Source organism: Coffea eugenioides, chromosome 4, assembly GCF_003713205.1.
Source record: "Coffea eugenioides isolate CCC68of chromosome 4, Ceug_1.0, whole genome shotgun sequence".
NCBI classification, from domain to species: Eukaryota; Viridiplantae; Streptophyta; class Magnoliopsida; order Gentianales; family Rubiaceae; genus Coffea; species Coffea eugenioides.
In genome coordinates, this window is record NC_040038.1 from 42,082,001 (window position 1) to 42,101,239 (window position 19,239).

The 19,239-nt window shown below is 33.2% G+C and overlaps 3 protein-coding genes across 3 annotated transcripts; 2 read left to right on the forward strand and 1 right to left on the reverse strand.

Annotated features, from left to right (window-relative positions):
* The first annotated feature begins 4,779 nt into the window (after positions 1–4,779).
* Positions 4,780–10,092, forward strand: LOC113767792 (vacuolar protein sorting-associated protein 29). Its single transcript, XM_027311988.1, has 4 exons — positions 4,780–4,867; positions 5,021–5,245; positions 9,031–9,168; positions 9,528–10,092. Exons 2-4 carry the CDS (start codon positions 5,114–5,116, stop codon positions 9,831–9,833), a joined length of 576 nt encoding a protein of 191 aa, XP_027167789.1. The 5' UTR covers positions 4,780–4,867; positions 5,021–5,113; the 3' UTR covers positions 9,834–10,092.
* A 4,466-nt stretch (positions 10,093–14,558) lies between these two features.
* LOC113769408 (putative RING-H2 finger protein ATL35) lies at positions 14,559–15,299 on the forward strand. Its single transcript, XM_027313856.1, has one exon. The coding sequence runs from the start codon at positions 14,559–14,561 to the stop codon at positions 15,297–15,299; it is 741 nt and encodes a 246-aa protein (XP_027169657.1).
* Positions 15,300–16,534: 1,235 nt separating this feature from the next.
* On the reverse strand, positions 16,535–19,169 carry LOC113768446 (aldose 1-epimerase). The gene is made up of 5 exons (XM_027312800.1): positions 18,787–19,169; positions 18,599–18,648; positions 17,671–17,794; positions 17,484–17,582; positions 16,535–17,295 (listed from the first exon to the last, which is right to left on the reverse strand). Exons 1-5 carry the CDS (start codon positions 18,977–18,979, stop codon positions 16,673–16,675), a joined length of 1,089 nt encoding a protein of 362 aa, XP_027168601.1. The 5' UTR covers positions 18,980–19,169; the 3' UTR covers positions 16,535–16,672.
* Positions 19,170–19,239: the final 70 nt, after the last annotated feature.

Below are 19,239 nucleotides of genomic sequence, written 5' to 3' on the forward strand. Positions count from 1 at the left end.
TAATACAATAAACATATACCAATAAAGTCTCAAATACGACATACCAATTTCAACCTAACATTTCTATTCTGTTTCTGTCCTGCATATGTTAATCTACAATATGTAAGAGTTATCCAACATTATGTTTATGTACACGAACGAATACAATAAACATACACCAACGAAATCTCAAATACGACATACCAATTTCACACTAACATTTCTATTCTGTTTCTTCTCTGTACGTATTAATCGACAACATGTAATACTTATCCAATATTATGTTCATGAGCACGAACTAATACAATAAACATACACCAATGAAGTCCCAAATACGACACACCAATTTCACACTAACATTTCTATTCTGTTTCTTCTCTGTACCTGTTAATCCACAACATGTAAGACTTATCCAATATTGTGTTCATGCACATGAACTAATACAACACACATATATCAATGAAGTTCCAAATACAACATACCAATTTCACACTAACATTTCTATTCTATTTTTGTAATGTACCTATTCATCCACTACATGTAAGACCTATCCAACATTGTTTTGTTGCCCATAAACTAATGAAACTTGTAACATTTTTTGCACGCTGAGTATGACACATACAACAGTCTGTTATTCTGCCTAACATATTTATATTACTGCCAACTCTCCTATCATCAAATTTCATGCAATCCATTTCATCTTTTATGGTCCTATTTTTCAAATGGGACTCAGGTCACATACAGGAGGTAGCACTTTCACAATACAATATAATATGTCCTTCGCCCCTAGCTTTTGTTATTTTCTAGTCTTTTTTCTTATACTATGTATTACATATACCATGTTTTGACTTTGTTATGTTAATGTTTTACACCTTAACACAATGTAACATTTTTTCTCCATGTCACTTTTTATTCACATAAGATAATACTCATCCAACGTGCTGTGTGTGCCGTCCTTCGTTGAATGATCTTCTGATTATTTGGTTTCGTAGTGTATGATACCCTCAACATGTCGTACGATCTATTTAGCACATAGTAATTACAATCTACACCCATTTTTTTCACCTACGAACTTTCAAACCCATGCACACATTTTCTCAAGCAGTTGTGTCGCAAGATTTCCCACTCCAGTTTCGACGCTCAAAGACTAGCACGTAATACTCCTTTGACGCTGCACTTATCAATTACTATACACAAAATCATATTCACGTAACATCCCTCTATGCAATCATCATAGTGTACACCAAAAACATCCACAAGTAAAGTCCTTCTACTTTTTTGTCAAACTACGCATATTACTATATCACTCTAGGCTTACTCATGTTTTACCTGACTGCTTTGTGCTCGATCATTACTCCGGATCCCACGATCTTCCACTTTGTAACTTGGGTTCACCTTTCTTCTTCTTTTAGTAAACCCTAATCACAAAAAATTTTTCTTCTGCCACCACTTCTTGCTTCTCCTTGCTGTGATTTTCCTTCAACAATACCACAGTTCCACAGCTTTTCGCAATGTCACACGTATGTTGCCAATCTCCTATTTTTCTTTGTTATTTTCTCCTCTCGTATCTTGCGCTATTTTTTGGCAGATGTGGATTTCAGCAACTGCTTCATTTTGGAGGGAGTGTAATTGGGTCTTTTCATTTTCAACTATTCATTTTGTGCGGGACTTTGCTAATTCTCGGTGCTGACGTTCCGTAATGGGTCCATTACGATCAGCACTTCTTCTATTTTTTTTACCTTCTCACTAAATCAAATGGCGTCGTTTTTTGCCCCTGCTGAAGGCTTCCTGACGTAGATCATTTCTCACCTTTCGTTGCCGCTTGTGAGGAGACAGCTTGAGAACGGTCCATCTGATAACCGTTCCCGCTCCTAATCCCAGCACTAAGGAACCTACAACTTTAAACGTCCAATTCAATGAAAAAATATATAAAATTGAAACTGCGCACTTTCAATTTGAATAAGGATAAGGGTAAATGTGCATCACATTTTCAAGATCTTCATTTGCTTCTACAAGGTAAACTTATAAAATTTGAGTTTTTTGGTGAGTATCATGCTAACAAAAATGCTTTTAGTTGCTTTTATGAAGTTTTGCTTAGGGTTAAATGCCGAAAACCTCCATGAATTATAGTATGAGTTGCACTTTGTACCCTGAACTATTTTAATGAGCGCTTTACACCATTGGTCAACTAAACAATGATGAAAAAAATAAGTCTAGCCAAGTAATTGATTAAGTGACCAATTTATCCTCCATTAAAAGTTTAAGTGACAAAAATACTCTTTTAGCAAGAAAAATTTTCACTTTAGAAAGACTAATTTTAGCTTCATATTAAAAGTTTAATTGAAAATATTTACATAAAGGGGACAAAATATGAAAAAAATTTGAAGAACTACTGTTACAATTTCTAAAATCTCATCATCTTGGTTAGCACATCATAATGCCATATCTTCACGTAACAGCAAAAATTACTTGAAATCTTACAAGAATTTAAATGAAGTATACCCAAAAAAGATTATATGAATTTAGCACAATTATATCAGCAAAGGTTCAATACTACACCTAGATTAGAACTGGGAAACAAAATAATGCACCTAGAAATTAAAAAAATTAAATTAGTTTTATGCATATGAAAAGAAATTAAAGGTACAGTTCAAAGTTAGAGAAATAATTGTCATTCAAAATGACCTCCTCCCCTTCTCCCTCGATATATTGATTTTTATATGTTTCGGTAGTCGAATGTTGAGAAATTAAGAATTGAAAAGTTTCCCTTCTTTTGCTTGTATCATAAATACATTTTCCAATTTACCCTTTTATATTTCCAACCATCTTTTTATCTCACATATATCACATCACAAAAAGTGTTAAAGTAATTATTCCAAATAATTACTTAGAATAATGCTCTATCCAAACAAAGCCTTTGTTTTCCTTCATTTCTTTCTTGAGCCGGTCCGTTTGTTTGTTTATAAATATTCAGCTGTCAAACTATTTATCCTGTGAGTCATTTTCCTAAATTGCCAGTTAAACTTTTAATGGAGGATAAGTTGGTTATTTCACTAATTAAATAAATGGAGTTAATCAATTTTTCTGTCAATTTTTAGATGACTAATAGGGTAAAATGACTATTAAAATAGATTATGGTGTGAAGCGCAATTCTTATAATAGTTAGTAGGGATTTTTTTGCATTTAACCCTTAATAAAATGTCAATTTCAATGTAAAACAACCAAATTGCCAACACCTCATTATTGCATTTTATCAATGTAATGAAGAACCGCAAATAATGAAAAATTTTGAATATATCTTTAATAATAGGTCTGAAATAGGAATTGGAGTACAACATGACATGTCATCTTTCTTATTTTTTATTTTTAAGAAATCATATTTCATATTTTTGGTAAATTAATACTTCAATTTCTATATTTTTTTTGATAAATATCTACTACTTTTTTTGGACATACTACTCCTTATTTCTTTTTGTTTTCTTCGATAAAAATATCTACTATGTTTCTTAAACCTATATGAACTATATTGAGGACATTTATTTTCTACACATACAAAAAGTTATTTTGTCATTAGAACATTTTATCAAGTCAAGTGACACCAAAACCTTACGAGAATTCCTAATTGTAGTATATGGTAATTTACTTTAGGCCCAACCCAAACCGTTATTATTCAAGTTCACTTTTTTTTTTCCTTTTCTTTTCTTTTTCCTCTGAAGAAAATTTAAATAATATATAAAAGATTAAATGCAGAAAATTTCTGTGAACTATTACGCTAGTTGTACCATACACCCTAAATTATTTTATTAGGCACTTTACACTCTTGGTCAACTAAAAAATAATAAGAAAATTAACTGCATCCAAATAAATTGATGAAATGACCAATTTATCCTCTATTAAAAGCTTACAAATATCAAAAATACCTTTTTTGGTGGAAAAATATTGCCACTTTAAATGCATTAATTTTCATTTTATAATAAAATTCTAATTGAAAATATATAACAATAAAATATATGATCACTTTGAATGAAAGTTAAAACAAAAGAAGTAGGAAAAGGGAAGAAAGGGAATAAATTGAATTCAAAAGTCTCAACAACCCTATTTTACTACATATTTCAAGTTAACCTATGTAAGAAAAGATTGCTATCAAGGAAAAGGCACCGTGAAGTCCTGTTTATTCCTCTAATTTTGTGCAATACTTTCATTTTATTTCTATATGCATGTAACAAATTAAATAATTTAGGTGTTTTATTGAAACATCTGAGTCCAATATTTTGTTTACTAAAGTATGGGTTTTATTTTACGTTTGGTATTTTAAATTTTTGTTATAATTATCGTGCTAAATTCATATGAAAATTTTCCGGTTTTACTTCAATTTTATTCTTGTGAAGATTTCAAGTGAAATTTTACTAATTATATGAAGCTCTGGTATTATGATGTGCTGAAGAAAATTATAATTTTAAAAATTATGATTTTTCCATATTTTCCTTTCATTTGACCACAATAGTCTTAATTCTTATTCAAAGCGAAGCAATAATACACACACACATACTTTTTGTTATAAAGTGAAAAGTTAGTCTAATTAAAGTAGTAATCTTTTCCACCAAAATCGTATTTTTGCCATTTATGTTTTTATTGGATAATAAATTACTTGAATGAAATTAATTTCGTGTTAAGTGCCTATTAAAATATTTTAGGGTGTAAAGTGCAAGTAGTACAACAATTTGTGGATTTTTTTTTTTTTTTTTTGCATTTAACCCAATAAATAAGCACGCTAATCGAGCAAATGCAGAAAATGCCAGGAGTCAACATTCAACAATAAAACTCAAGAAACATTGCAGAGGTTTCATCTCAATGGGCTCTCCTGTCTATTTCTCCACATAAACCTCAGGTTTCTTTAAATTTTATAACCCTTTTTTTCTTTTTCTTTCTAATTTTTTTAATCTTTTGGGTATAAACAGCATAAAGCTTTAAATTTTCATTCTGTCAAGTTAATAGTTTTTGTGAATTGTTGATTGAATTATGGTTCTATGGAATTTTTCAGATAGTGGGTTGTAATTAAAATTGGAGAAATTTGATTTAAATTACTTGGAAAGATTGAAAAAGATAAGAACAATAAAAGGAAGAGGGAGGAGGGATGGTGCTGGTTTTAGCATTGGGTGATCTTCACATCCCCCACAGGGCACCTGATCTGCCTACAAAGTTCAAGTCTATGCTAGTACCTGGAAAGATCCAGCATATAATCTGTACTGGCAATTTATGTATTAAAGTAAGTATCTTTTCTTTGCCCCTTTTACTCATTCATTTATTTGTTAATTGGTTCTTGAAAAGTTTCCAGAGGTAAGCTAGGCAAGGGTGAGAGACCAATGGAGTTTTTAGGACGGAGTTTTAGTTTGATTTTCAGTTTTTAGTTCCAATTTTGCAGACTGGTTTTTTTAAGTAAATTGTTGTTCGGGAGTGAATTTATCTTAGTTCCTTTGTTTTGTGGTTTAGTTAGGAAATGAAAATTTAACTTCCAAGAAAAAGCAGGAGCTCGTTTTTGGTTTTGAAGGAATATAATAAGCGAACTGTACTGTACTCGGTCAACAATAAAAGCTTCTCGTACTGGTGGAGTATTCATGAGAGGTGATGCAGAAAATATGTGACTTGGAAAAGTAATACTCAGTGAGGATTTAGTTCTGCTGACATGTAGTCTAGAGAGTTAAGATGTTGCCATAGAGCTAAGATATTGTGCATAATGTCATATTTCCACCAAAAAAGTTTTCTTTTGGCATCAATTGTATTTGAAAGTTAGAGATGAATACTTAATTTTTTACATGATTTGCCTTTCGGTTATCTTATATTTTTTGGTTAGTTTTTGTTTTATGTGATTTAACAATTTCTCAAATTTTTTGTCCGCATTGTAGTTCTTCTCAGGTACTACCATTTAATCGACTACTGATAGCAATGTCCTCAAATGCAAACTTCTGTAAATACTGTGGAACAATTCACTTGCATTAGTAGTACCCTAATTGTATAAATGCATTGCTGTCTAGATGCAGTTTAAAACCTATGTGTATTTATTCACTTTATGAACTTTGAATGCCAACTTTTTCTGTCAAACACTTCAACTTGAAATGCTGTTGGAGAGTCAAGGGAAGAGTAAATCCAAAAAAATTTTGAGATTTGTTTAAGCTGTTGTTTGAGCTTCTGGAAAAGTTTAAAGCAGTTTTAACTCTTCAATAGACTACTCAGCGTTCAGGTTCATTGTCTTTATGGTTATTGATTAGTGTAATTTTTGTAAATTCAAAAATTCATCCTGTCAAATACTTCTTACCAATTAAGGAACAGGTTAAGGAGTCTAGGAAAATTTAGATTTTGTATATTAGGCAATAAGCATGGTGTCTAATTGGGAGTCCTCACCACAGAAGGATAAGCATTAGCTTATGGAAATTTTTGGGATAAGTAATCATGCATCTTTTATTATCTGCATCTTGAAATACCATAATTGTGCTTTTGATAAAGTGTTGTTCATGAGCTTCCCTTGGTTATAAAGTCAATATTACCTCTGAAGGTCGTTTCAAAAACTATATGTAGGTTCCTAGAAGTTCTTCTTCTTCTTTTTCTCTTAATGAACTGTTTGTTGCTTCAAGATGGTCCTGAAATATGTTGATTTGGTTGTTTGATTTGCTGGAGCATTTCCAAAACTTGTTAAACACCACTTACATTTCCATGCAATAATGTTGGGGGGGGGGGGGGGGGGGGTTATGCAAGAGTGCATTGCTGCCACGTAAATCATGTGTATCTAGATCTGATTCATATAGGAAGATCTCAAATTTTTTGGTCAGAAATCTAACAAGTGAAGGCTTAATAAACATCAGTGGCATGGTATTATTATTCGTTTTTTGATGAGTATGGGCCTGAATTATTTTTGCAAGTCGAAGAAGGGAAATTAGAAGAACCATAGAGTTTAGTTTCATTAGAAAAAGAAAGCTTTTTTATCTCTGATACTCAAACAGCGTAATCAGATATGGTCAAATTGTGCAGAAATAAGTAATCAAGTAAAAAGTGTGGTGGGGAGGAACTGTCAAAAATCTCAAAAATTGGGAATTGGCCATAGAAAGGGTTCTGGGCATAAGATTTTTCAATACAGAGTGATTTTATCTTGTCATCAAAATCTTAGCCTAGAGAAATAATGAAAATTTAGTAAAGATCTGGTCTTATTAACATAGCTGAAAGGGTGAAATATTCAAATTTCTCAATCTTAATTTGGTACTTTAATGATATTGTCTAGTTATTTGAAGCTGGTTTCTTATAATGTAAGCAAATCTTGGATAAGATTTGATTTATAACATTGAATAGTTTGGTTTCCAATTGTTTACTTACTAAGTGCTTGAGCAGTGCTTAAGCGAGCTTAGCTATATTGGAAACAATTAAAAAGCTCAAAAGTGGCTGGATTTAGTTTATCAATCAAAATTTAAATACAGTTTTCCCCAGATGCAAGCTAAATTTCAAGTAGCTTTGAAATTGTAATCAGCAGTGTAGTAGTTATAAATCTATCGAAATGAAGTTCTTGTGGTTGATAGTTGGCATGTTGGATGAACCAAAGCAATACCAATGTCAATTTAGCTGCTACTTATAGCTCTGTGAGGAGGAAGGCAAGATATCCATAAAAACTTGTTAGGTCAGTACTGATATAATATTTTTGAGAATCAAACAGCTATATTGACAACTGAATGAAGAGTATGAAATGCAAGAGTAACATTTTGCTTTAGAGCCATTGGAGGTTCTTCTCGTACCTTAGAAGTCCCCTACTGCTAAGCCTTACTGTCAAAGGACAGGTGCACTTTAGCAGCGGAAGAACATATGGCTGCTACAGTCAATTGATAGAGATACAGGATGTTAAGCTCAAAGAGACAACCTTTTGGGTGTCTTTCAGTCTGAAAGAAGGTTCGTATTGATAGAGACTTGGAAAGGAGAGAAAGGAATATGAGTAGATAATGTGCAGGAGCTTTTCAAAGTTAGATCTCTATTTCGTATCCGCTATGATAAGTGTGACATGAAAGATTTCTTTGTAGTGGGGATGCATTTGTTTAGACTTCATATGATGCTCTGTTAATTTGCCTACTTTTGAAACTAAGGGTCTTAGTGGTAAGCAATTCTTTTCTTGAGTCTTCTTGTTGTCCATTTAGTTGGTTTTGCTTTATTTTGATGTACTGGAGTTAAAATTTCCCTGTAACTGTATACATGAGGAGTTGAAGGACATGAGGATCGCTTGCTTATGATTTGGGTGAGTAGGATGTAATTTTCAGCAAGCTGTTGCCTAGAGGATCATCCATGCATACTTATCTAATTCTGTACATGTTAGAAACTAAACCTTCTTTTTATTTCCTTTTTGTAGCATTTGGTAATTATTCAGCTGTGAACCCTGCTTGTTTAAAGAACATGCCAAATCAGAGGGGAGAAAGATTTAAAGGAAAGAAAATTAAATTATATATAGATGGAAAATAACTCAATTGTAGGTGTCTATCAGATTATTCAAGAGATTAACTCCTGACATGCTTTTACTTGGGCTTTGTCACAAAAATCTTCAGCAATTTGGTGGCATAGGCTTCATGGTTGCAAGGCATTTTTTTTTTCTGTCGAACTGATGAAGTTAAATCTTCAGTTCTCGAAAGCACTTGAGTAGAGATGTTTTACAAACTCTCCTTAGTTTTTTCCCCCCAATAACATGTGGATCATTGATCCCCTTCTAGTTATATCCCTAATGCTATGATTTTCGGAGTCATTCGTAGTGGTTCATTTGGAAAGTTCATTCAAATGTGTGATTTCCAATAGCAGGTTCCTTCCTGGTAGCTGGCTTTCTGACTTTTGTAGCATGTTTATTACTATTTGGACAATATCCAATGTAATCTTAGGACTTGGTATAATCTTTGTGTAAACATTTTTCTACACTTTCCCTGTGAAGTTTCGAAATACAAATGTATTTTGCCCTTTTTTCTTATTTTATTTTTATGTACTATCGGTATATGGCTTCTAGCAGAACTATCGTAATGTTTGGTATGCTGTTTACAGGAGGTTCATGACTACTTGAAGACCATCTGTCCTGACCTGCACATCACTAGAGGTGAATATGACGAGGAAACACGCTACCCAGAGACCAAAACTCTAACCATTGGTCAATTTAAACTTGGAATATGCCATGGCCACCAGGTCTGATTTCCTTTTCTTTCTTGTGATTCTTCTGCTTTAGTTGAACTTAACTTGGGGTCGTGCATTGACCTCCTGGGGTCAGGCTGACCTCTAATTGGTAGTAGATAGAACTTCATCTAACTAATTTAATATTGCAATAGCAGCTTTTGTGCGTCCTCTTCAGCATTTGCTATAGTGGTAGACTTGATAGCATCAAAACTGTCTCCTCCCTTGAGCCTAAGAACCACTGCCCCGCCCCCCCTTTCTCCATACCTCAGCACGCCATATGATATGCCAATGTATAGGTTTCTGGCTGCAAATAAAATGCTGGTTTTAATCTGATCTTATCATAATCTTTCTGGAATTTTGCCTTTCTGAAGGTTATTCCATGGGGGGACCTGGACTCACTGGCCATGCTTCAGAGACAGCTGGATGTTGATATTCTTGTGACTGGTCATACACATCAGTTCACAGCATATAAACATGAGGCTGGGGTGGTAATAAACCCAGGATCTGCCACTGGTGCCTACAGTAGCATCACCTATGATGTCAATCCTAGCTTTGTGCTGATGGACATCGATGGCCTTCGTGTTGTTGTCTATGTTTATGAACTAATTGATGGAGAGGTAAAAGTTGATAAGATCGATTTCAAGAAAACAACAGCATCTGCAAACTCGGCTCACTGATGACATGATGCTGCTGTTTTGGACTACATAAATTTGTTCAAGCTTAGCGGTCCATTTGCTTGTGTGTATGTTTGAGCTTTAGCTTTACTTCAATGTGGATTTTCGTGCGTGCCCTCTTCCTTTTTCTTACTTTTCATTATACCTTAGTTCGTCCGATGATATTTTGAGAGGCTGTAATTAGATGATAAAAGGAATGAGGCTTTATTGGATGGTTTATTCATTCATTTATGATCCTTTATGACGCTAACTCCCCATTCTATCTTCAAGCTTTCTTTACTTTGTACCAAGTATATCTCAGTGTAACCAGCTACTGCTGCTTCCCTCACCGTCTTAGCCTTGCGCCGCAAAATGCCATCATCCTCCTATGTTTCCAGGGATCCTTTTTAACTCAGGCACTGTATGACAATCTCCTGCATTTGCTAATGCTGCTCGAATGAAAGGTCGTAATATAAAAGGATATGGCACTTCTTTCTCTGGTTCTTTGGAGGGGCCAAAGGTCCTGATCTACGATTATATCCCGGGAAAGCTACCCTGATGTCTGCTCCCTGCAGTTATCTAGCTTCGTTAGGTGAATCTCTCAGAATCATTGCCCCACAAGGATCATTGTACAGGCTGGTTTTTACCAGGACATCTTTACAACTGTTCCCTTCCCCCCCCACCCCCCCCCCCCCAGCAGTTTTCTAACTCCGTTAGGTGATTCTCTCAGAATCATCACCCCAGGATCATTGTCAAGGCTAGTTATCAGCAGGACATCTGCACAACTGTTGCCTTCCCTCCAAATGAGCTCCAAATATGGCGCTCATTTGCCACCACAGAATCAGTTTCCTGTTTCCGGTATCACCTTCCTAACTCTCAAATTCCATGCCAGCCACAGCCCGTACGTTATAGCCCATAACTGAGTAGCTATATTACTAACAAGTAGCAATTCTAAAGATTATGGCAATTCGCAGAAGTCAATTGCCTAGGCTGTGAATTTGTTCATATTTGCATGGTGCAAGCTTAGCAAATAAACTTATCACTGCTTTCTTCGTTAAAATTATGTGGCTAGATATTAACGTTTAAGTCATGTGCTACTATGGATTAAACACTAGGCACAAAATTATCTAGGGAAAATTATTTAAAATGTCGCTCACAGTTCGCCAACTAAATTTTTTCAACCTTCGCTTTTCAAAAATTAATTTTACGTCCCTTGTAAATTCAAGTTAGCAAAATTTAATCCTAACCTAAGTTTCTAACTGTTTTTTAGCCTGAAATTACCGTATGACTTACATGCAATCATTTTTTATAGTATACAGAAAGATCACTTTTTATTTTTTTATTTTTTTAGTGGCAAAAATGAATATGGGTTGGTCAGATCCCACTTTTTTAGAGAAAAAAAATTATTAGAGTTCGTGTTAGATCCTACTTTTTAAAGGACAAAAATAAATATGGATGGAGTCATTTGTTTAGCTACAAATGCAATCTAACCTTTTTGTCCCTTAAAGAAAAAAAAACTATATATGGGTCATATGATGAATTTAGAATAAAACATCAAATTTTACCGACTTGATATTATAAGAGACATAAAGTTACCATTATTTCTCCTGCTTGGAGACAGATGTCGTTCCCATGATTACAAGCTATTTTCTTCTAAACGATACTTTTAATCCTGAGCTCTAGATATTTTGAAATCAACCAGCAGAAATAGAGACCATGAATCATCTTTTAATTATCATATCATTGCTTAGATATAAACAAGCCATGCAAGGGCATGATTATGCAAAAATAAAATATGCACGGAGAAAAATTTGTTAATTATGAGTATATACACACCAACTAATAAAAAACGATTTGTCTAACGGTACCCATAGGACACTCGTCAAGATACATTTCAGGTGTTATATTTTTGAAAATATAAAATTAATTAGAAAAAGTAAATAAATACAAGGGAGGGTAAGCAAGATTAAATAGGAAAAGTGTATAAATACAAGAGCGAATAATAATTATTAGTATATATATACATATATATATACTAGTAATAGTTCACGTGCTTTGCACGTGATTGTAATATCTTAAAATATATTATTTTTCAGATACGTAGTACTAAAAATTTTTTATGAAAATTTGATCATCAACATCATAGTATAGTTTTTTTAAGCTAGTTACTTTTAAAATTTTATTAAATGAAAAGAGACAGAAAACATTCCAATGTAGTTGACATATCCCTTAGAATTGAATTTGAAATCACGAACGAAACACTTTTTGATTTATAGCTTGAACTCTAACATATCAAATATTGATAATATCATGTTTTACCAAAATTATTGTATATTCATGACTCTATTGCATATAAACCACAATCATCACAATTTTTTATAAGCGAAGAATATAATTAAGTTACAAAAATAAATATAAATGTAATTTGAATTCTTTGTATTATATTAATTCTATTTTTATCAATAATGGAGTATAAATGATCCATCACGTAAAGTTGTTTTGGCTTGTATATTCTAACAATTGAAATTTTATAGATAGAGATAGTTGAGTTTTTCTATTTTCCTTTTCTTTTATTCATGTTTTTAGCACAATCCAATGCGAAGCAAGAGCAACAAGTCTATTTTTTCATATGAGGACAATATTTTTGGCTTTAATATTAGTTTTTTTAATGATCATGAAATTGGAATGAGAATTGTGGCTAATTAATAATTTCAATATAAATTTTTTGTCTATTGCAGTGTTTTAGTGTTTAATTGCCAACTTTTAATCCATAACTGCTATCATTATTATCGATTATTGGAATGCATTAAATCTGTCTAATTACAATTGTCACCATAAATGAAATTTTACTTAATTTTAAAGCTTTTCATTTCATAATCGCTTCCATTATTCACTAATATTGCAATGCAATAAATGTATGTAATCATTAGAAAAATAAGGGTATTTTGGATATCACCAAAAATAATTTGGATATCATTTTCATTTTATATTTACTCTTATTATAATCCTTATTTTATCATTAGAGATGGTTTCTGACTTGATGGATGGAATTGGTTTGTTCAAATCAATACAAATGAAGCATTACTATATTATTGTCAATAACAATGTTTGTTTTCCCCTGGATATTAGTGATTTGGATATTGTCTTTGGTATTATTTGAATTGTATTCTAACTTTTTAATTCATTCGCTATTTACTTTATGTCATTTTATAAATAGTTTTCAATTTTATTTCGATTTTTCTTGTTTTGATCAGTTGCTATTAATGATAATAGTGGTTTGTATGGTGCTATTTTAGATTCCTTTTTTCTAGTTTAATACTGCTATTTCAGTTATAAAGGTGTCATCACTTTTTGTATATTGAAATTTCATTGGATGCAACATGAAAAATTCTTCATATTGGTAAAAGTGCATAATTGTAAAATTTATTTGTGATATTTGTGTGAAGATATACATATGAATAAGGATTTCCTTGTCATTGTATGTTTCTCCATTTCTAGAGAGTATCTATTTTTTGAAATTGATTTTTTTTAATAATCTCAACTAATGACTAATGAGAAATTTTTCATGCTTCAATTAAGAAATTTTGATACGTATAATAATAGGAGATGGAGTTCAAGGGTAGGTAAATAGTTTTTAATGAGGAATTTTTAATTATAATTACCAATACCATTAAAATGTAATCAATTGGAGTGTTTTATTTCTTTGAATTAGTGCCACATTAAAAGGTAATAATTCTAATTAAAAGACATGAGGGTAATTTAGGAATAACAAAAACTAAGATAAAAAAGTGCTTACACTTGCACTACCCAATACCAACATTCATACTTTTTATATAGTAATGATAATGATATATATAGTAGGTTAGGTGAATACTATGTATGTTAATGAGTGCCCTAAGGGCATCCGTTAGAAAAATCCGATAAAAAATAATAATAATAAAAATTTGTTATTAATAAGACCAGGGACAAAACTATCTACGAGGAAATGAACCTAGTGCAAAAATAAGCTTTGCATGGAGAAAAATTGGTTAATTATGAGTACATATAGAGCAACTAGTAATAAAAATTTGTTACCTTACTAGAGGTTCTTCATCAAATAAAAATCCATTGGTCTCCTATGACATGATTAATTTTTTTTCTGTAAGAAGAATCTAATTTTCCAAAATAACCCTTTTCCAAAAGGCAAACAAACACAAATATGAGATGCATGCATTTTCGATGCCCTTTACCGGGAATAAGTCAAGATTAAAATTCTGTGAATATATCTCCAAATATTTCTAGGCAAATACAAGGTGGTACAAACACCATGTGCTTAAGAAGAAAACCTTGATCATTTGATGGTAACAAATCTCTGTATGTATATTTTCTTGATGTTCCCACAAAATTTTATAGAGAGTAATTCTTAATTGCAGCATTGTTTAGTTGGCAAGCTCATCAATGAGACATATATGTACCCAAATAGTTCCAGCTGATAATAAGTATCTGAGGTCGGTTTTAGTTGCCACATTGCTCATTTCTTTTCAAAATTCTCACAATCCCAACTTTCCTAAAAACTGCCATTTAATTACTCAATTAATACACAAAATCTTGATAATAATTAATCAAATCTCTGGACTTGCCTAGGATGTTTATATATATGAAGAACTGAATTGGGCATTCTTCAGAAACCATTCTCGAAATTCTTGTGTACCAAAAAAAAAAAAAAAAGGTCATTATTTTCTTGGATTTTTTTCTTTCAAACTTTAGAGAATGGAGCATGAAGCTGATACACCATCTGATGATTTTTGTGATGCCTGGCAGGCTGATCATCTTGAAATACCCAAAACTGATCAACCTGCACCATCCGATGATGGTGATGATGATACTCAACAATTCTTCATCAAATTTAAGGTGGAGCTCATCTATCCACCAGACATCACATTAGAAGATGATGAAGATTATGTGCTAGTTGAATTTGGTTTGGAAAGCAGCACCTCAATTCACCAATTTTGGGCTCCTTGCAAAAGATCAGGCAGTGAAAACTTGTCATGGGATGAAATCTCTACCATGCTAACAAGAATCAATGTTCCATTGCATAAGCAGCCATCCATTTTACACCGAATTTCAACCTGTGCTAATCATATAGCCAATGCAGATCATAACAGGTCTAAAAAAGTATTGCCTATGATGGTTTCGATAAGTATTCTTGTCGATTACTCCTGCTACAAGCAAGAAGATGCTAGCACTTATGTGCTGAGGAACAACGCAGATGTTGCCAAATTGATGCCTGTTCCTGCTAGTAATGAATCAGTTGAAGGACTGAAGAAGGAGATTCTTGAAGATCAGGGCAATGTTTCCGTTAAACAATGCATGATTTGCCTGGAAAACCTTCAAGCTGGATCCGAAATCATGGGCATGCCTTGCTCTCATCTCTATCATCAAATATGCATTTTGCATTGGCTTAAGATTAGCAACTTTTGTCCCATTTGTCGCTTCCAGTTGTCTGCTTGAGTTTCTTGGAATTTCATGATGTTTAGGGAGTTGGGATCAGGTTCTACTAAGGCCCTTTTCTGGCCTTTAGCCTCTATTTTCTATAGTTAATAATCTGATGGAAGTTGGGTCCTTTAAAAATGGTGAAGTTTATTTGCTTTGTGACATCAGTTTATTTAATTCCTTGGGGGCAAGGATAGAATTAATTGTTGAATACAAGTACAACTAGACACATGAATATGAATATTACTAAATAAAAATACTTTTTTTAATTTAATTTTTTTTTAGCCGGGGATCCTTCCTCATTTTTTCAATCCCACTCCTCTCTCCTGTCAAAAAATAAAAAATAAAGTACTTTAATTCTCCTCATTACGCTATTTTTTTTCCTCAATCTTGAACCCTCACCCTAGATAAAAACTTGCACGAGTAACGCATCAAAAGATATATCAATTGTACCCTTTGGTTATACTTCTTGCATTCGAACTGCAATTCAAGAACATTATGGCTTAGAAACCCTAACGATGAATAACAAAATTATATTCAAATTCCGAAGTTATTGTTCTTGGTGTGAACGATATGGATCCATGCAGCATAGAGTAAGTGAGACATAGATTTATTTCAAAGCCATATACATAAGAGGGAAGAAAAGCAAAAGAAGAAAGGAGAATGTGTTAATGACCGATTATGATTTTATACATGAAATGCTAAAATAAGTTGATTGACGATTAACTCTTAAATCATTCATATAAAATCTAAAGTGTGGAAGGAACTAATTAAAAAGGTAGGAAGAAAGCCAGAGCTAAAGATTGTTGTTTTTAAGAACCTTAGTAGAATCTTCAATTTCGGTATTAAAGGGGAAATTGACACAGCTAGTATATATGGTGCAAAAAAGTAGAGACAACTTTTCAAAAAGATTTTATGACACAATATAATAGTTTTTTAGAATGGTTCAAAAATAAGAAACTGTTTTCTCAGAGGGTTCTGTGTCACAATATAGGTTTTTTCTCCCCTCTATCCTACAGAAAACCTATATTCTATGTATATAGGATAGGTTTGAGCGTCTGTATTCAGATTTCAAAGATTTTATTTTGAGCGTCTGTATTCACAAGCCAATCTTGCTCAATTTGAAAATGTATTAAAAAAATTTTATGGTGAAAAATTAGTGCTCTTTGTGTTTAACCTAAAGTACTAGAAAATAGGAACACCTAAAAAATATAAAATCTAGTACATGAATAACTCCAAGATAGCTCTTCACATATAGAATACTGCATTTATGAGTCACTAATAATAACAGTTAACAAAGCAAACATCAAATTAAGGAGGACAAAGGCTAAGTGCTTGTATAAATAGGCACTCTTGTGTCTAGCAATGCAAAGGAAAGAAAAATACAACCCCTAATGATGAGCTGTGAACCTATAAACCATAACATGGAGGTAATTTTCTCCAGGGTTAACAATCTGAGAAGGGAAATTTGGATGATTAACTGAATCAGGAAAACCTTGCGTCTCCAAGGCAAGTCCCCCATATCTATGGTAGGTAGCACCATCTTTCCCTAGTGTATCATTCAACATATTACTTGTGTAAAACTGTACACCTGGTTTATTGCTCCACAGCTCCATCTTCCTACCTGATATAGGTTCTTGCACAACTGCAACTTTGTGTACGTGCCCATTGGGTACATAATCGACCACATAGTTTATATCATATCCAGAAGGAAGCTCATTGAACTTGCCACCAATACTTCTGGATTGAAGGAAATCATAGGGGGTTCCTTGTACAGGAACGATTTGCCCGGTTGGGATCAGCTTGTCATCAACTGGGGTGATCTTCGACGCGAAAAGCTGTATGTCATGTGAAAAAATATCACCACTGCCATGGCCAGCAAGATTCCAGTAGCTGTGGGATGCCAGATTAATCGGTGTGGCTTTGTCAAGTGGGGTGGCTTCCATCTTCAGGCCTAGCCTGTTTCCTCCAATAATCATGTACGTGACATACACATCGACTGCACCAGGGAATCCTGCCATCATGCTAAAAATTGTCATTCTCTAGCAATAACATGCCGGAACAAAAAAAAAAGCGAAACAGGGAATGGGACAGAATATCTGTTGAATGCCGGTAAATACTGAAGGGTTTTTATAAGAAACAACGACTCAATATATAAGTTACAAATGCGATGCAATAATAGGAAACAATTATGATTTATACCTTGTTCACCATCATAGCTGTGATAGTGGAGGGAGACATGGGAGTTCTTTTCGTAGCCTGTCACCTCCCATATAACATCACTAAATCCTCTGGTACCACCTGAAGTGGAAGTAGTCATGTCAAGAATGACTAGAATTCCAGGGTAGACTTAACATGTGTTTTGATAAGAATGCAGAATTGAGAATACCATGAAGTGTGTTTCCATGATCATTTGCAGGTAAAGTATACCCTACACCATTCAGAGTAAATTTTGCCCCTCCAATTCTGTTTGCTACGCGGCCAATAAGACCACCAAAATAGGTTGAATCATTCTGCAAGATGGGAACAATAAGTGCTTATAAGTACAGCTAACCCCATTCCTAGAATACGAAATTCAGTCGCCCAAAATTTCAAGAACACATGAAGAAGAATGGAAAAAGACTTGATCTTCTTATCCAACCATTGGATGGGATTAATTCCATTCTCTGGTAACTAAAAAAAATCAACTGCAAAAAGAGTGAGGCCTGGAAAACCAAAAGAGAATAAAAAAATCTATATAATGTAATTGAAGTCTAGTTCAAGTTCTTTGTCCCTTATATATTGAGAATTGATTACTTCCACTCTCTTAATTCTTTTACAAAATTGATTCGTTATCTTTTTTGAGTAGTAAGGCATTTATTTAAACCCCAGCATAAAATTCATCTGTCTAGCCCAAAACATAAATTCAAGGGGTGTCATTATGGTAAATTGCAGATGGCAAGACCATTATACCATTAGTTTGCCTTTAGTCATCTCTGCTTATAATGTCAGAAATGCTTCTTCCCTCTTATTCACGTAGTTAAAAACCATTAATCAGGTTACACTCGTCTATTGTATTAAAAAGTGTTAATTGAACTACACTTCATATATAGTAGTGGGTGAGAATACCAATTTGGAAAAAAATTGAAAAACCCCTATCATGAAATTATATCATAAAGTGAATTTGTCAACAAAAAAGATGAGAAGGGAGGCAAAATTATATCATAAAAGACCAAAATGAACATTTTTATCGTCCAAGAAAGTTAGGCATGAAACTCATTCAACTGATATTGATACAACAAAAAGACAGACTTGTTTACTGTGGTGTTGATGCTAACCTTGTATCCATCAATGGTTGGATAGCCAAGAACAACATCGTCCAATTTTCCTGAATCAGAAAAACCCACAAAAAAAAAATCAATAGTTAGAATAAGAAACAACATAAATAAGTATCAAATCAGCAAATTCTCACCATGAATTACACGAAAAGAAAAAATGAAGAAGAGGAAGGCTATAGTGAACAAACCATTTCTATCAGGAACGATGACAGAAAGGAGGGTAGCACCATAGTTAGTGACCTTGATAGAGATCTTTCCATTTGTCAACTCATACACATTGATGTAATTATCGTAATCAGTTGCATAAACGTTGTTGCTAAACAACAAAGTTAAACCAATCAGAACAAAGAAATACACCATAGATGGTGCCTTGGACGCCATACTAGACTAGAATAGAACGCAGAGAATATACTAGACGACAGCAACAAATGTTTTTTTGTCTGCTTGCCTAGCATAGATTACTATTATGTTATATACTTGGTAGCAATCGAAAGGATATTGATGGATGAGGGGTGGAGAGAAGAAACGGGATTTGTCTCAATCCAGATAATAACCCATCTGTAAAATCCATAACAGCAGTATATTGGATAAGGATGATTGATGATTGATGATTGAGCAGGTGTGAACGTTGGAGGGAAATC

Coding starts and splice junctions, on each gene's coding strand:
- LOC113767792 (XM_027311988.1), top strand. CDS start 5,114: ATGGTGCTGGTTTTAGCATTGGGTGATCTTCACATCCCCCACAGGGCA. Junction 5,246..9,030: donor CTGGCAATTTATGTATTAAA/GTAAGTATCTTT, acceptor TGCTGTTTACAG/GAGGTTCATGACTACTTGAA. Junction 9,169..9,527: donor GAATATGCCATGGCCACCAG/GTCTGATTTCCT, acceptor GCCTTTCTGAAG/GTTATTCCATGGGGGGACCT.
- LOC113769408 (XM_027313856.1), top strand. CDS start 14,559: ATGGAGCATGAAGCTGATACACCATCTGATGATTTTTGTGATGCCTGG.
- LOC113768446 (XM_027312800.1), bottom strand. CDS start 18,979: ATGGCGTCCAAGGCACCATCTATGGTGTATTTCTTTGTTCTGATTGGT. Junction 17,583..17,670: donor TCATGGAAACACACTTCATG/GTATTCTCAATT, acceptor CTTCCACTTCAG/GTGGTACCAGAGGATTTAGT. Junction 17,296..17,483: donor CAGCTATGATGGTGAACAAG/GTATAAATCATA, acceptor GCATGATGGCAG/GATTCCCTGGTGCAGTCGAT.